The sequence below is a fragment of the Oncorhynchus gorbuscha genome, unplaced genomic scaffold (genome assembly GCF_021184085.1).
Source record: "Oncorhynchus gorbuscha isolate QuinsamMale2020 ecotype Even-year unplaced genomic scaffold, OgorEven_v1.0 Un_scaffold_587, whole genome shotgun sequence".
NCBI classification, from domain to species: Eukaryota; Metazoa; Chordata; class Actinopteri; order Salmoniformes; family Salmonidae; genus Oncorhynchus; species Oncorhynchus gorbuscha.
In genome coordinates this window covers 348,419-367,048 of record NW_025745422.1, presented here as the reverse complement: position 1 = coordinate 367,048, position 18,630 = coordinate 348,419, and the positions used below count along the sequence as shown (strand labels likewise).

General features: G+C 42.3%; 1 protein-coding gene across 1 annotated transcript; it reads left to right on the top strand.

The window, feature by feature from the left end:
- The first annotated feature begins 4,768 nt into the window (after positions 1–4,768).
- spg21 (SPG21 abhydrolase domain containing, maspardin) lies at positions 4,769–14,364 on the top strand. Its single transcript, XM_046334227.1, has 9 exons — positions 4,769–4,911; positions 5,307–5,371; positions 5,695–5,856; positions 6,816–6,896; positions 7,371–7,513; positions 8,037–8,148; positions 8,408–8,515; positions 8,732–8,872; positions 13,579–14,364. Exons 2-9 carry the CDS (start codon positions 5,309–5,311, stop codon positions 13,693–13,695), a joined length of 927 nt encoding a protein of 308 aa, XP_046190183.1. The 5' UTR covers positions 4,769–4,911; positions 5,307–5,308; the 3' UTR covers positions 13,696–14,364.
- The last annotated feature ends 4,266 nt before the right edge of the window (positions 14,365–18,630 follow it).

The following is an 18,630-nucleotide window of genomic DNA, read 5'->3' as shown; positions in this document are numbered from 1 at the left end:
TCGTTTTTTTCTTCCAAAGCTGGCGGAATGCCACATGCATCCACTTATATTAGTACATTTGTAACAGTCTAAACATTACGAAACTTCTATTAGATCAAATAAGCCATGTTATTCGACAAACTCTCATAGACCTCCATACAAAAAAGGGCTTATCTCTGATTGGGAGTCCCATAGGGCTGCGCACAACTCGCCCAGCGTCGTCCGGGTTTGGCCGGTGTCGGCCGTCATTGTAAATAAGAATTTGTCCTTAACTGACTTGCCAAATTAAATAAAGTTTAAATAAAAAAATCTCCCAAGGACAGATTTTGGGTGTAGTAAATCCTCTTGCTTTGCCTCTTCCTCTCTGACTACATTGATTTTGCATAACTGAATAAATAATTAGTGTAATAGACCAATAATGACTTAAAATGTGTGCTACAATAAGGACAACCAAAGTATGTCAGTTATATGTATATAAATAAAATCCAATTTTATTTGTCACATGCCCCGAATACAACAGGTTTAGACCGTACTGTGAAATGCTTACTTATAAGCCCTTAAACCAACAATGCAGTTTAAAGAAAAATAAGAGTTAAGAAAATGTATTCGTCACTTACACAGTTTTCAGCAAAAAAGGTGCAGCGAAATGCTTTTGTGCTAGCTCCCTCAACAATGCAGTACATTAATCAATAAGAACACTGAAAAGAGCCAAAAATAACAAGTAGTAGAAGTAATAGAAGAGGTAGTGTGCATCGTAATAATGGACTGAATTTACAAGTATAAAGCTGGTAGTGGAATCAATAGTATATATTAGAACAGCAGGGTTGACTGCGTGTGTGTGTGTGTGTGTGTGTGTGTGTGTGTGTGTGTGTGTGTGTGTGTGTGTGTGTGTGTGTGTGTGTGTGTGTGTGTGTGTGTGTGTGTGTGTGTGTGTGTGTGTGTGTGTGTGTGTGTGTGTGTGTGTGTGTGTGTGTGTGTGTGTGTGTGCGTGCGTGCGTGCGTGTGTGCATGCGTGTGTGTGTAGGTTTGTGTATAAGGGTTGTATGTGTGGGTAGTCAGTGCAAACAATTTCTAAGATACATAAGATACATCTCTCCGGTGTAAATAGTCTCTAAGCTGCAGGTCTGTGCAGGGAGACAGCTAAGTTTAGCTTTTCAGAAATCTGATGGCCTGGTAGTAGAAGCTGTCTCGGATCCTGTTTGTCCGAGACCCGATACTCTGATACCATTTCCCAGATGGTAACAGAGTGAACAGTCTGTGGCTCGGGTGACTGAAGTCCTTGACGATCTTTCGGGCCTCCCTCAGACACGCCTGGTGTAGATGTCATTGCTTACCGGCCCAATAGGTCCACAGACGACGCAATCGCGATCACACTACACACTGCCCTAACCCATCTGGACGAGAGGAATACCTATGTAAGAAGGCTGTTCATCGACAGTTCAGCATTTAACACCATAGTACACTCGGTCTCGACCCCGCCCTGTGCAACAGGGTCCTGGACTTCCTAACGGGCCGCCCCCAGGTGGTGAGGGTAGGTAACAACATCTCCACCCCGCTGATCCTCAACACTGTGGCCCCACAAGGGTGCGTTCTCAGCCCTCTCCTGTACTCCCTGTTCACCCACGACTGCGTGGCCATGCACGCCTCCAACTCAATCATCAAGTTTGCAGACGACACTACAGTGGTAGCCTTGATTACCAACAACGATGAGACGGCCTAAGGGAGGAGGTGAGGGCCCTCGGAGTGTGGTGTCAGGAAAATAACCTCACACTCAATGTCAACAAAACAAAGGAGATCGTGGACTTCAGGAAACAGCAGAGGGAGCAGCCCCCCTATGCACATCGATGGGACAGTAGTGGAGAAAGTGGAAAGTTTTAAGTTCCTCGGCGTACACATCACGGACAAACTGAAATGGTCCACCCACACAGACAGCGTGGTGAAGAAAGCGCAGCAGCGCCTCTTCAACCTCAGGAGGCTGAAGAAATTCGGCTTGTCACCAAAAACACTCACAAACTTTTACAGATGCACAATCGAGAGCATCCTGTCGGGCTGAATCACTGCCTGGTATGGCAACTGCTCTGCCCACAACCGTAAGGCTCTCCAGAGGGTAGTGAGGTCTGCACATTACATCACTGGGGGCAAACTACCTGCCCTCCAGGACACCTACACCACCCGATGTCACAGGAAGGTCAAAAAGATCATCAAAGACAACAACCACCCGAGCCACTGCCTGTTCACCCCGCTATCATCCAGAAGGCGGCGGCGAGGTCAGTACAGGTGCATCAAAGTTGGGACCGAGAGACTGAAAAACAGCTTCTATCTCAAGGCCATCAGACTGTTAAACAGCCATCACTAACATTGAGTGGCTGCTGCCAACATACTGACTCAACTCTAGCCACTTAAATAATGGAAAAATGTATGTAATAAATGTATCACTAGCCACTTTAAACAATGCCACTTTATATAATGTTTACATACCCTACATTACTCATCTCATATGTATATACTGTACTCTATACCATCTACTGCATCTTGCCTGTGCCGTTCGGCCATCACTCATTCATGTATTTTTATGTACATATTCTTAGTCATTCCTTTACACTTGTGTGTATAAGGTCGTTGTTGTGAAATTGTTAGGTCAGATAACTTGTTAGATATTACTGCATGGTCGGAACTAGAAGCACAAGCATTTTGCTACACTCGCATTAACATCTGCTAACCATGTGTATGGGACAAATAACATTTTATTTGATTTGTCCTGGAGGGCAGGGAGCTCTCCCCCCAGTTATGCAGTGGGCCGGTCGCACCACTCTCTGTGGGGCCTTCCGGTTGAGGGCCGTGCAGTTGCCGTTCCAGGCGGTGGTGCAGTTGCCGTTCCAGGCGGTGATGCAACCAGTCAAGATGTTCTCGATTGTGCAGCTATAGAACTTATTTAGGATTCAATGGCCCATGCCAAATTTCTTCAGGCACCTAGGGTTGAAGAGGTGCTGCGGCACCTTTTTCACCACGATGGTGATGTGATTGGGCCATGTCTGGATCTCTGTGATGTGCACACAGAGGAACTGTAAGGTTTTTACCCTCTCCCAGCAGCCCTGTCAATGACAATAGGTGCAAGCTCCTCCCCCTGTTTCCTGTAGTCCACGATCGTCTCCTTGGTTTTGCTGATGTTGAGGGAGAGGCTGTTTCTAACCTCCTCCCCCCTCCGCCCTGCTTTGCTTTATCTTGGCCAGGTCACAGTTGTAAATGAGAACTTGTTCTCAACTGGCCTACCTGGTTAAATAAAGGTGAAATAAAATCAATCCAATAAGCATGGAGTATACCCTGTATACCCACGACTGCGTGACCTCACACAGTTCCAACTCCATCATCAAGTTTGCTGACGACACAACAGTAGTAGGCCTGATTACTAACAACGACGAGATGGCCTACAGGGAGGAGGTAGGCCCTCGGACGGCATGGCAGGTAAACAACCTCTCCCTCAACGTCAGCAAAACAAATGAATTGATCGTGGACTTCAGGAGGAACCAGGCTGGGCATGCCCCCATCCTCATCAATGGGGCCACCATTGAGACAGTTCCTCTGGTACACATCTCCAAGGAGCTAAAATGGTCAAACCACACGGACACTATGGTGAAGAAGGAACTACAGTGACTCTTCAACCTCAGGAGGCTGAAGAAATGTGGCCTGTCCCCGAGGGCCCTCACCGTGTTCTACAGGAGCACCATCGAGAGCATACTGTCAGGCTTTCACCTAAATCCACTTCAATCAGTGTAGATGAAGGGGACTTAGAGAAGGATTTTTAAGCCTTGAGACAATTGAGACATGGATTGTATATGCGTGCCATTCAGAGGGTGAATGGGCAAGACAAAACATGTAAGTGCCTTTGTATGGTAGCAGGTGCAAGGCGCACCAGTTTGAATGTGTAAAGAACTGCACAGCTCCTGGGTTTTTCATGCTCACCAGTTTCCCGTGTGTATCAAGAATGTTCCACCAACCAAAGGACATCCAGCCAACTTGACACAACTGTGGGAAGCATTGGAGTGAACATGGACCTGCATCCCTGTAGAAAAGAAGTCCATGCACAAATTGAGGCTGTTCTAAGGGCAAAAGGGGTGCAAGTCAATATTAGGAAGGTGTTCCTAATGTTTTGTACACTCAGTGTACAACAGACTATTACAGGTGTCTATATAAAACTATAAACAAATACGCTACCAGCTTTGGATCTCTTGGACTTGTAGAATTTCCCATTATAACCCATTTCCCTACAACAAATATCTAGTTTGTTACATTGTTGTTTCAATGATGAGTCAGTCTAAGTAAATCATTAGATCTGAAGGCAAAAATGTACCTAATCCCATGGTTTTTAAGAGATCCAATAGAATGTTGCTTGTTTGAAAGTCATTTTCAATGAACATGTGAACATTCCAACTTGTCTCAACATTCCTTTATCAGCCTGTGAACATTCTATTGCATAGACTCCATACAACAAAATATATAAAGATGTGAAAAACATAGAACAATTGAATGCCATCAAACCTTTGACACCTCAAAGTGGACACATTTTTGGTCTGGCCCCTTGACTATTCCCTGTAGATATATGAGCCTAAAAGGGAACACACATGTCCTATTGTAAAATCATGGTGAACAAAATGTATACATTGGTCTCATGACCATCTTTTCTCTAATGTATAGACAAAGGTTTTAGGCTTTAGGTTTTTAATAGAAGTCTGTGGTTTTAGTAGATCAATAATCATGAAGTAAAGGAGACGAGGAGAGGAGGGAAGTAATTTAAGAATGTTGAAACACGCCCCTGAGCATCACGGAAGTGCGTGCAAGTAATGTCATATGACTTGTTCAGAATGAGAAATAAAATGTTGCTAATCTGTGGATAAAAGTGGACCTTAACGGTGAATGATATCTAAAGCAAACACGGTAATATTGACCCTATATATTTTGACATATTTTTGTTTTTGTCATTGATCATCGGTTTGCAGGTAATAACTTTGTGAGAGAGAAAATCGTACAGTCGTTAGCTAACGTTACAGCTTAAGTATTCGTCACGAGTGGTGACTAACGTTAGCTAGGATGGCTAACGTGAACTAGACAGAGACATGCGACAAACTAGCCAAATAAAATAAATGCAAACTGGTGTTAGCTGACGGTTCTCATCAACCCCCCTCTTTAGTTACTAAAGAGATAAACAAGCACACGCTGAAGGATGGCTAATCAGTTTCAGAATCATCTTACTTCCTTCCTTCCTTTAACAGGAGGATACTTAACACCAGCCTATTAGCTGCATACTAGCCTTCGTCTTCTTGTTTTCACAGAAATGGAGGAGATAAGAATATCTCCTGATTACAACTGGTTCAGAAGCACAGTGCCACTGAAAAAAGTAAGCAAAAACACCATATCGCACTCCACAATAGCCTAGCTAGCTTTATCACTACAGTTGATTCAGTTGCTGGCCATTCACATAGCCCGTATGAACTTAATACAATAATATTTAATTGAACAGTTTATACCATATATCTTCAGTTTGTTGACATTGACGAGTCCAACACGAGTCTTCTTAAATATCCCTTTCATTGACGTGATCCCATCTAGAAACACAGTTCTTTGTTATAGAATTTGCTATAATATTACATGGAATGTTTTGCATTTATGGGTTGTACATTCATGTTTCACCTCTGTGTCATCTCTCTATCATCTCTCTAGATTATAGTGGACGACGATGACAGCAAGGTGTGGTCCTTATATGACGCAGGCCCAAAGAGCATCAGGTGTCCCATCATATTCCTTCCCCCTGTGAGTGGGACAGCAGAGGTGTTCTTCCAGCAGGTCTTAGCCCTGACAGGCTGGGGCTACAGAGTCATCTCAGTGAGTCACTGTGAAAGAACACCTTTATGGCCTGTAATATCTTCAATTCATTAAGATATTCATCATCCACAGTCAAATGACCAAGGCATTCCTTTTGGAATATTAGATACACTAGACTGGGTCCACTCTACAGGTTATGTGATGCTTATTTATTCAGTGTAGAGGCAACCAGTGCAAATCAAACATTTTGGATGTTAGGCCATCCTCCATGTTTAGAATTTAAAATAAAAAGCCTTTTATATGAAGAACTTTGGAAAAACTGTATTGGGACTGTATGGTGAGAATTTAGAATGGATCAGTAATGGATGAATGCTGGTATTTTGATATTTGACCTACACAGTTAATATAACTAATATAACGGTAAGACAGGCAAAACTGAGGAGTGTAATTACGTCTAATGCTTTTATAAGCATCTTTATGAAGCTGGTATACTTTTAATTGCGCTATAGGTTCATAAAGGTGTTTTCAGATTTTTATTGACCAAATAGTGAGAGAGAATGACAGTGGGGAAGGTTAGAGCGAGGTTGTGTGAAAGGGCAGTAGGCTGGATTTGATCCCATGCCGATACTAAAGACACGTGCTGGAGGCTTTACCTCTCGACCAGCCAGGGTACAATACAAGTCTTTCACTAGGCTATATTCCAAGTGATTTTTATTTGAGCCAGGCACCATAGAATCTCATGACGTTAACATCACACTGAGTGGCATAGAGTTGATTCCGGTTCTCTGTAGCTGCTAGGTTCATCTCGTACTTTTAGCTGTTAGAGATTTGGCTTTGTTTTGTTTTAAAACTGTATGCAAACAAGGATAAAACACATCCGAAGCAGAATAAGTTTACCCAACACAGGACCGTTTTGATCTGGATTAAATGTGTTTTAAACCAGCCCCAGGGGTTCCTAGACTGGATATATTCTACAAGTTAAGGTTTCTGAAAATGACTTTTGTCTCGGTCTCTCTTAGCTGCAGTATCCTGTTTATTGGGATCTCTTGGAGTTCTGTGATGGATTTCGGAAGCTTCTCGATCACTTGCATTTGGACAAGGTTTGTATTACCATGGAAAACTTGTAACGTTAGTCTTTTATGGTTTTACAACGGTATGACCTGGAATTATGCAAAACCGACAGCTATAATGCGTATTTAATATAATAATATATGCCATTTAGCAGACTCTTTTCTCCAAAGTGACTTAGTCATGCGTCTATACTGCATACATTTTACGTATGGGTGTCCCTGAGAATCAAACCCATAACCCTGGAGGGACAAGCACCATGCTCTACCAACTGAGCCATATGGGACCATATTATTACTATATTAATGCTATTATTACATAATGCATTGATATAAACATGCATGAGCCGTTATAATTGTCTTATTATAATTTGTGTAGCAAATGTTCAATATAGTCATGAGGCATAAGGGACTTCCATTAAAAGGGGTGTCATAAGCATGTATTCTAAGTGCATCATAATGCATTAAGGCTTTAAGTAAAGTGTCAGACTATTTCTATTGTTATAGGTCCATCTATTTGGTGCTTCTCTGGGCGGCTTCCTGGCCCAGAAGTTTGCAGAGCACACACACAAGTCTCCCAGAGTCCACTCTCTGATCCTGTGCAACTCCTTCAGTGACACCACCATCTTCAACCAGACATTGACAGCCAACAGGTACAGTCCTGGGTTGTATATTCCTTAAGGAACACTGTAGCAAAATTAAAACAAGCATTTCTTATTGGACAAGTCCAAGTAGTCCGGCCCTGTTTGTCTGTTTTGTTTGATTTGGTGCCTAATGAATAAGACCCTGTTTTACCCTTACCGTGCTGTGGAGGAAGAACAGGATCGTGTTCAGTGGACAAACGTTGTGGAGCGGTGCAGATAGAAATGCCATGAATAGAGCTGACATGATTCCTTTCACTACATGTCAGAAAGGCAACATTTTACCCTGCTGAACGTGACCCAGGTGTTTGTCAAAACGCAAAACATAGCCTTTGTTTATGGTCTGTCATTACAAATGTCATCTGTGTACTGTGTAGGCCTCCGTAGTTCATTAAAGTTACATGTTTGCCAGTCTTGTCTTTTTTGGTTTAGCCTTACCATTTAGCTTTGAGCCACATACATTTCTCTATTCTCTACCTGTAGATCCCTGTTCTGAGTCATTCATACAGGGCGCCATGTTATTTCTTGCCTTCCAGTTTTGGTTGATGCCCGCCTTCATGTTGAAGAAGATTGTCCTGGGGAACTTCGCTAAAGGACCTGTCGACCCCAAGATGGCCGACGCAATCGACTTTATGGTCGACAGAGTAAGTTCCAGACGCCCATTAAAGGGGTAATCTGAAATTGTTTTGGTAAACAGCTGAGGGATTGTCTAGAGAAATATAACCACTCAAATTCACAGCAGAGATGCATATTTTGGGTTTTGATGAGGTATGACAGTTACCACCTCTCTCTCTCTTTCTCCCCTCTCTCTCTCTCTCTCTCTCTCTCTCTCTCTCTCTCTCTCTCTTTCTCTCACCCCCCTTCTCTGTCTCTCTCCACCCTTTCTCTCTCCGCCCTCCCTAGCTGGAGAGCCTGAACCAGGGTGAGCTAGCCTCCAGACTAACACTCAACTGTCAGAACTCCTACGTGGAGCCTCACAAGATAAAGGACCTGGCCGTCACCATTATGGATGTACGAGGAACTGCTGTTCATTTGCAGCATTTTATTTCCATTCTTGTTTACTGTACATCTCACTTCACATATCAGTAGGGATTGGCTGTTTTGTGGCTTGTGTGTGGGTCATTGGAGCTGTAACCTGGATGTGTTTTGTGCTTATGCATATGTATGCGACTGTGTATAACTGTGTGTGTGCTACTTGTTTGTGTGCGTGTTTCATTTGGTTTAAAGGTGTTCGACCAGAGTGCCCTGTCACACGAGGCGAAAGAGGAAATGTATAAGCTGTATCCAAATGCCAGACGGGCTCACCTCAAAACGGGTGGAAACTTCCCCTACCTGTGTAGGAGTGCAGAGGTCAACCTATACATACAGGTGAGCACATCAGAGTTGGTAGAAAAGACACACTAACTGTACCATTTAAACCACCAAACTGATATGATAAATATTACACAATATATTTCATGTGGGGATATGATGTGACTTTCCCCTTACTTTGTATTAGGAACAGAAGTTCATAAGAAAGTGAAGTGATGTCTGTCATCAAAATGTATCTTGTAGCACAGATGTGGCTGGTTGGGTTAGCCTGGAGAGGAAGCTGTGGTATTATCGCACCACTTTAGTATGTTTATCTTGTATATTTCAGACTCAGCTGATGATGATAGTGTCAACTGTTCTACTCTCATACCGCTCTCACCTCAACGTGGCTAACATTTCCCAGCCTAATTGTTACCAAATATCCAAATGGAGACTCAGTGAATACTAACATCTGACATAGATTGATTTATCTCGGAGTCACCCACACCTGTCTCAAAAGCTGCGAGATGTCGCTGTCCCAATCAAAACGGTGCTGAAATTATAATCTAGGTGACCAAACACGACTATTGCTTTAAATTAGTATAACGGCTGGATATGACTTTGGGAGTTGCAGTATAAGCAAGAATTTGATGCATGCCTTCAATTGCATTAGCCTACTTTATTCCAATATTGTCATCATTCAGTGCATCATAACTAGGGTGAGTTTTCCTCTATCTGCGCTTTTTCTATGTCCAATGGCTGTTTCCTCCTCTTCTCTTTCTTCCTCTTCTCTTTCCTTCTCTTTCCTACTCTTCTCTTTCCTACTCTTCTCTTTCCTACTCTTCTCTTTCCTCCTCTTCTCTTTCTTCCTCTTCTCTTTCTTCCTCTTCTCTTTCCTTCTCTTTCCTACTCTTCTCTTTCCTACTCTTCTCTTTCCTACTCTTCTCTTTCCTACTCTTCTCTTTCCTACTCTACTCTTTCCTACTCTACTCTTTCCTACTCTACTCTTTCCTACTCTTTCCTACTCTTCTCTTTCCTACTCTTCTCTTTCCTTCTCTTCTCTTTCCTTCTCTTCTCTTTCCTTCTCTTCTCTTTCCTTCTCTTCTCTTTCCTTCTCTTTCTACTCTTCTCTTTCTTCCTCTTCTCTTTCTTCCTCTTCTCTTTCTTCCTCTTCTCTTTCTTCCTCTTCTCTTTCTTCCTCTTCTCTTTCTTCCTCTTCTCTTTCTTCCTCTTCTCTTTCTTCCTCTTCTCTTTCTTCCTCTTCTCTTTCCTCCTCTTCTCTTTCCTTCTCTTTCTTCCTCTTCTCTTTTCTCCTCTTCTCTTTCCTCCTCTTCTCTTTCCTCCTCTTCTCTTTCCTCCTCTTTCCTTCTCTTTCCTCCTCTTCTCTTTTCCTCTTCTCTTTCTTCCTCTTCTCTTTCCTTCTCTTTCCTCCTCTTCTCTTTCTTCCTCTTCTCTTTCCTACTCTTCTCTTTCCTACTCTTCTCTTTCCTACTCTTCTCTTTCCTACTCTTCTCTTTCCTACTCTTCTCTTTCCTTCTCTTCTCTTTCCTTCTCTTCTCTTTCCTTCTCTTCTCTTTCTTCTTCTCTTCTCTCTTTCTTCCTCTTCTCTTTCTTCCTCTTTCTTTCTTCCTTTCTTCTCTTCTCTTTCCTCTTCTCTTTCTTCCTCTTCCTCTCTTTCCTCCTCTTCTCTTTCCTACTCTTTCCTCCTCTTCTCTTTCTTCCTCTTCTCTTTCCTACTCTTCTCTTTCCTTCTCTTTCCTCCTCTTCTCTTTCTTCCTCTTCTCTTTCTTCCTCTTCTCTTTCTTCCTCTTCTCTTTCTTCCTCTTCTCTTTCCTACTCTTCTCTTTCCTTCTCTTTCTTCCTCTTCTCTTTCTCCTCTTCTCTTTCCTCCTCTTCTCTTTCCTCCTCTTCTCTTTCCTCCTCTTTCCTTCTCTTTTCCTCTTCTCTTTCCTCCTCTTCTCTTTCCTCCTCTTCTCTTTCTTCCTCTTCTCTTTCCTTCTCTTTCCTCCTCTTCTCTTTCTTCCTCTTCTCTTTCCTACTCTTCTCTTTCCTACTCTTCTCTTTCCTCTCTTCTCTTTCCTACTCTTCTCTTTTACTCTTCTCTTTCCTACTCTTCTCTTTCTCTTCTCTTTCCTACTCTTCTCTTTCCTACTCTTCTCTTTCCTTCTCTTTCTTTCTTCCCCTTCTCTTTCTTTTCTTCTCTTTCTTTCTTCTCTTTCCTCCTCTTCTCTTTCCTACTCTTTTCCTCTTCTCTTTCTTCCTCTTCTCTTTCCTTCTTCTCTTTCCTCTCTTCTCTTTCTTCCTCTTCTCTTTCCTCTCTTTCCTTCTCTTTCCTCCTCTTCTCTTTCCTCCTCTTCTCTTTCCTCCTCTTTCTTCCTCTTCTCTTTCCTTCTCTTTCCTCCTCTTCTCTTTCTTCCTCTTCTCTTTCCTACTCTTCTCTTTCCTACTCTTCTCTTTTCTCTTCTCTTTCTTCTCTCTTCTCTTTCCTACTCTTCTCTTTCTCTTCTCTTTCTCTCTTCTCTTTCCTACTCTTCTCTTTCCTACTCTTCTCTTTCCTTCTCTTCTCTTTCTTCCTCTTCTCTTTCTTTCTTCTCTTTCTTCCTCTTCTCTTTCCTCCTCTCTTTTTCTCTTTCCTCCTCTTCTCTTCTTCCTCTTCTCTCTTCTCTTTCCTACTCTTCTTTCTTTCTTCTCTTTCCTCCTCTTCTCTTTCTTCCTCTTCTCTTTCTTCCTCTTTCTTTCCTACTCTTTCTCTTTCTCTTCTCTTTCTCTTCTCTTTCTTCCTCTTCTCTTCTTCCTCTTTCTTTCTTCTCTTCTCTCTTCTCTTTCTTCTCTTCTCTTTCCTCTTCTCTTTCTTCCTCTTCTCTTTCCTCCTCTTCTCTTCTCTTTCTTCTCTCTTCTCTTTCTTCTCTTTCTTCCTCTTCTCTTTCCTCTCTTCTTTCCTTCTCTTTCTTTCCTCTCTTCTCTTCCTCTTCTCTTTCTTACTCTTCTCTTTCCTACTCTTCTCTTTCTTACTCTTCTCTTTCTTACTCTTCTCTTTCTTACTCTTCTCTTTCTTACTCTTCTCTTTCTTACTCTTCTCTTTCTTCCTCTTCTCTTTCTTCCTCTTCTCTTTCTTCCTCTTCTCTTTCCTCTTCTCTTTCTTCCTCTTCTCTTTCTTCCTCTTCTCTTTCTTCTCTTCTCTTTCTCCTCTTCTCTTTCCTCCTCTTCTCTTTCCTCCTCTTCTTACTCTGCTGTCGTCCGCCTCCGCCGTGTTGTTCTCAACACCACTTTGTCAATATACACTTTTCTAGATATCTTTTTATTCATTTTTTTGGCACTTAATTTCTGTGATGTCAGGCCTGGGCTCGGGCTTCAGCTCACCGGGCTTCGGTCAGACCGGGATCCAATTTCAGTTCTGATGAGAACTCTAAACTGCATTCGGGTCTCGTGTGCAGTCCGGCGGTGTCAATTATGCTCAAGGTTTCCATGTGAAAACCTGTTTGGATAATGTGCTATTTTATTTTTTGCCAATATTTGCTGCTGCGCATGTTGTGTATTTTGTGGAATTGCTTTAGTGCGACATTGTTGTAATTTCTCAGGTCTTGTCATTTTATTTTCTCGGGAAATGTGAGGTGTTGATTCCGGCTACCGGTGTTTATTTTTAAAATTGTATTGAACTTGGCATGTCATTAAAGTCAATGACAGAAAGAGTGGTAACCCCACACTATTGAATGTTCTAACAATTCTCAGACTCGTTAGTTACCAATTGTGCTGACTTTGATGTAAGTCAAGTATCCATTATTGGTACATAGTTACTACAGTAGTTAGTTAATACCATTTACATTTACATTTGACATTTAAGTCATTTAGCAGACGCTCTTATCCAGAGCGACTTGCAAATTGGTGCATTCACCTTATGACATCCAGTGGAACAGTCACTTTACAATAGTGCATCTAAATCTTAAAGGGGGGGGGGGGTGAGAGGGATTACTTATCCTATCCTAGGTATTCCTTAAACCAATGTACATACCAAGTACTAGCTGGAAATCAGGCTGTAAAATAATGATCTTTGTCTGTATCTACAACCACCAGATAGACTACAATCTTGAATGGCACCACTAAACATAGTCAAACACTTGATACCACAGCTTCCTCTGCAGGCTAACCCAACCAGCTGCATCTGTGCTACAAAAGAGGTTTTGATCACTGACATCCCTTGTTAATCCCTAGTGTCAAGTGTTTGACTATGTTTTAAGTGGTGCTTTTCAAGATTGTCTTTCTGATGTTTGGAGATGCAGCCCAAAATCTTTTATTTCCAGCTAGTACTTGGTATGTACATTGGCATTAACTAACTACAGTAGTAACTATGTACCAATAATGGATACTTGACTTACATCAAAGTCAGCACAATTGGTAACTATCTGGTACCAAATGCTACATAGTGATGCTTGTGGTCTATGACCGTTTAAGGTTGTTTCCATAGAAATAGCACCATAGTAGTACACAATGAATCAATAAGAAATGTGCAGGAGCCTGCACTGCTGGATTCCTCACAAACTCACATGTTTAATACATTAACTAGGCTACACTACTAGATGTACGAGTCTGAGTTGTTAGAACATTCAACAGTGTGGGGTTACCACTCTTTCTGTCCTGACTTTACTTATTGTACCTGCAACTTAGCCTTGTACCAACATGCTGATCTCAAGCTTACATTCTGTAAGGATGGTCATGAGGCTTCCTGCATGTAACTTCATATAGACTATTTCTGAACATGGTCCCTCTGTCTCAACCCCTCTCCTCAGATTCACCTGCGGCAGTTCCACGGGACGCGGTACGCCGCCATCAACTCGGACATGGTGAGCGCAGAGGAGCTGGAGGTGCAGAAGAGCCACCTGCTGAATAGCGCCAACGACCAATGACGAGACTGTTACCCAGCACCTTCTCCTCTCTCCCAGCTCTGACCGACAGGCCAGAACCATAGAACCGGATTGGCTGATTCTGTGGGGCAGAACTATGGGAACTACATTTCCCTGACCAGCAAAACAGCCAAGAAAATGTCAACCATAGAAATTAGAATGACTCAATTCTATTTCTGTATTTCTATGATCTCAACCATCATCACCCAGTCGCCACGACTGGTCACAGATCTATGGATCCACTTGTTAAAAAAGGTAATCTCTTCACCTGATCTTCTTTCTGTTTTTTTCTACGATATTGAATACAATCAATCCACAAGTTGAACTGATACTATTTTTACTTTACAGTTAAAAATATATATATTTTAATTATCACTGTTACTGTAAATAGAGCGTAATTGGCTACGTTGCTTTGAGAGAAGAAACGCCATACGATGCCATGTTATGAACCTTTTGCCTTATGTGATATAAATCTCATGCATTTAATTGATGTTGCACTTTTGAATTCCATGTTTTTCCTTCTATGTTTATGGTTAACTCTGCCAACCGTGGCAATACTTGGTAAGCTAGAAAACCTGCACTGATTAGATATACAGCTGAGGATGTTAGTCGGAAGAAATGATGTATAATGTTAAATTTAATTTGTAATTGAATAAAGCCTTCTTGAAAACATGCCCTGCCATGTGGGGTTTTGTGTAATTTCAAGCAACTTGCTATGCATTTCCATAGGTTGTTATATGCTGTTATGAATGCCTAAATCCTATTTGTGCTGGAATGATGTAAAGCACAATAAATGCAAGATGTCATGTTAGAACATTTTCCATAATGCTGGGGGTTGGTCTATTGCAGAGATCAATAACTACATTCAGCCATGGTCTATTGCAGGGATCAATAACTACATTCAGCCATGGTCTATTGCAGGGATTAATAACTACATTCAGCCATGGCCTATTGCAGGGATCATCAACTACATTCAGCCATGGCCTATTGCAGGGATCAATAACTGCATTCAGCCATGGCCTATTGCAGGGATCAATAACTACATTCAGCCATGGTCTATTGCAGGGATCATTAACTACATTCAGCCATAGTCTATTGCAGGGATCATTAACTACATTCAGCCATAGTCTATTGCAGGGATCAATAACTACATTCAGCCATGGTCTATTGCAGGGATCATCAACTACATTCAGCCATGGTCTATTGCAGGGATCAATAACTACATTCAGCCATGGCCTATTGCAGGGATCATCAACTACATTCAGCCATGGCCTATTGCAGGGATCAATAACTACATTCAGCCATGGCCTATTGCAGGGATCATCAACTACATTCAGCCATGGTCTATTGCAGGGATCATCAACTACATTCAGCCATGGGATGATTTTTATTTTTCTCGAGCGGATGGTCATGGGGTTGGAACATACACTACCGTTCAAAGGTTTGGGGTCACTTTTTTATTGCGGACTGCAATAGCATCGAATAGTCCCCACAATATGCAACTGTTCAGGGAAGTCAGGAACCAATACACGCAGTCAGTCAGGAAAGCCAAGTCTAGCTTTTTCAAGCAGAAATTCGCATCCTGTAGCTCTAACTCCAAAAAGTTTTGGGACACTAAAGTCCATGGAGAATAAGAGCACCTCCTCCCAGCTGCCCACTGCACTGAGGCTAGGCAACACGGTCACCAAAGATTAATCCATGATAATCAAACATTTCAATAAGCATTTCTCAACGGCTGGCCATGCCTTCCTCCTGGCTACTCCAACCCCGGCCGACAGCTCAGCCCCCCCATGCAGCTACTCGCCCAAGCCTCCCAGCTTCTCCTTCACCCAAATCCAGACAGCAGATTTTCTGAAAGAGCTGCAAAACCTGGACCCGTACAAATAAGCTGGGCTAGACAATCTGGACCCTCTCTTTCTAAAACGATCCTTCGTCATTGTTGCAACCCCTATTACCAGCCTGTTCAACCTCTTTTTCGTATCGTCCGAGATCCCTAAAGATTGGAAAGCTGCCGCAGTCATCCCCCTCTTCAAATGGGGTGACACCCTAGACCCAAACTGTTACAGACCTACATCCATCCCGCCCTGCCTATCTAAAGTCTTCGAAAGCCAAGTTAATAACAGATCACTGACCATTTCGAATCCCGCCGTGTAATCCGACTTCCGAGCCAGTCACGGGTGCACCTCAGCCACGCTCAAGGTACTAAACGATATCATAACCGCCATCGATAAAAGACAGTACTGTGCAGCCGTCTTCATCGACCTGGCCAAGGCTTTCGACTCGGTCAATCACCGTATTCTTATCGGCAGACTCAATAACCTTGGTTTTTCTAATGACTGCATCGCCTGGTTCACCAACTACTTTGCAGACAGAGTTCAGTGTGTCAAATCGGAGGACATGTTTTCCGGACCCCTGGCAGTCTCTATGGGGGTACCACAGGGTTCAATTCTCGGGCCAACTCTCTTCTCTGTATATATCAATAATGTCACTCTTGCTGCGGGCGATTCACAAATCCACCTGCTAACTAACCTCCAAACGAGCTTCAATGCCATACAACACTCCTTCCGTGGCCTCCAACTGCTCTTAAACGCTAGTAAAACCAAATGTATGCTTTTCAAACGTTCTCTGCCCACACCCGCCTGCCCGACTAGCATCACCACCCTGGACGGTTCCGACCTAGAATATGTGGATAACTAGGTGTCTGGCTAGACTGTAAACTCTCATTCCAGACTCATATTAAACATCTCCAATCAAAAATCAAGTCTAGAATCAGCTTTTTATTTCGCAACAAAGCCTACTTCACTCACGCCGCCAAACGCACCCTCGTAAAACTGACTATCCTACCGATCCTCGACTTCAGTGATGTCATCTACAAAATAGCTTCCAACACTCTACTCAGCAAACTGGATGCAGTCTATCACAGTGCCATCCGTTTTGTTACCAAATCACCTTATACCACCCACCACTGTGACTTGTATGCTCTAGTCGGCTGGCCCTCGCTACATATTCTTCGCCAGACCCACTGGTTCCAGGTCATCTATAAGTCTATGCTAGGTAAAGCTCCGCCTTATCTCAGTTCACTGGTCACGATAACAACACCCACCCGTAGCACACGTTCCAGCAGGTATATCTCACTGATCATCCCCAAAGCCAACACCTCATTTGGCCGCCTTTCCTTCCAGTTCTCTGCTGCCAGTGACTGGAATGATTTGCAAAAATGGCTGAAGTTGGAGACTTTTATTTCCCTCACCAACTTTAAACATCAACTATCTGAGCAGCTAACCGATCGCTGCAGCTGTACACAGTCCATCTCTAAATAGCCCACCCAATCTACCTACCTCATCCCCATACTGTTTTTATTTGATTTACTTTTCTGCTCTTTTGCACACCAGTATCTCTACTTGCACATCATCATCTGCTCATTTATCACTCCAGTGTTAATCTGCTAAATTGTAACTATTCGCTCCTATGGCCTATTTATTGCCTACCTCCTCATGCCTTTTGCACACACTGTATATAGACTTTATTTTCTCTACTGTGTCATTGATTTGTTTGTGTTATTGGCTTGTTTATTGTTTACTCCATGTGTAACTCTGTGTTGTTGTCTGTGTCACACTGCTTTGCTTTATCTTGGCCAGGTCGCAGTTGCAAATGAGAACTTGTTCAACTAGCCTACCTGGTTAAATAAAGGTGAAATAAAAAATACATTTAAAAAACGTAGAAATGTCCATGTTTTCGAAAAAAAAACACTTTTTTTGTGTCCATTAAAATAACATCAAATTGATCAGAAATACAGTGTAGACATTGTTAATGTTGTAAATTACTTTTGTAGCTGGAAACTGCTGATTTTTTTATTTTAATGTTTTTATCTACATAGGTGTACAGAGACCCATTATCAGCAACCATCACTCCTGTGTTCCAATGGCTCTTTGTGTTAGCTAATCCAAGTTTATAATTTTAAAAGGCTAATTGATCATTAGAAAACCCTTTTGCAATTATGTTAGCACAGTTGAAAACTGTTGTTCTGCTTAAAGAAGCAATAAAACTGCTCTTTAGACTAGTTGAGTGTCTGGAGCATCAGCATTTGTGGGTTCGATTACAGGCTCAAAATGGGCGGAAACAAATAACTTTCTTCTGAAACTTGTCAGTCTATTCTTCTTCTAAGAAATTAAGGCTATTCCATGCGAGAAATTGCCAAGGAACTAAAGATCTGGTACAACGCTGTGTACTACTCCCTTCACAGAACAGCACAAACAGGCTCTAACCAGAATAGAAAGAAGAGTGTGGGGCCCCGGTGCACAACTGAGCAAGAGGACAAGTACATTAGTGTCTAGTTTGAGAAATAGACGCCTCACAAGTCCTCAACTGGCAGCTTCATTAAATAGTACCCTCAAAACACCAGTCTCAACTTCAACAGTGAAGAGGCGACTCCGGGATGCTGGCCTTCTAGGCAGAGTTCTTCTGTCCAGTGTCTGTGTTCTTTTGCCCATCTTAATATTTTTTTATTTTTTTTATTGGCCAATCTGAGATGTCTTTTTCTTTGCAACTCTGCCTAGAAGTTCAGCATTCCGGAGTCACCTCATTAACAATGTCTACACTGTATTTCTGATCAATTTGATGCTATTTTAAATGGACAAAAAATGTGGACATTTCTAAGCGACCCCAAACTTTTGAACGGTAGTGTAATTACAAATCATTTGTAAACTGCAAATGAACTGCAAGAAGCCCAAACAGATATATTGGAATATAACGTACTTTCAAACCTTTCAATCAATATTATGTCTATATTATTTGTGGAAATAATTGGGAACAGATTTACCAAATTAAAGTCAATTGAAGCTGATTTCTTGGTATTCAGAAAACTTGGAATGCCACAGAATTTGGCCCGCAGGCTGCCAGTTGGGGAACCCTGGTCTAGTGGTAGTTCTGCTGCCCCCT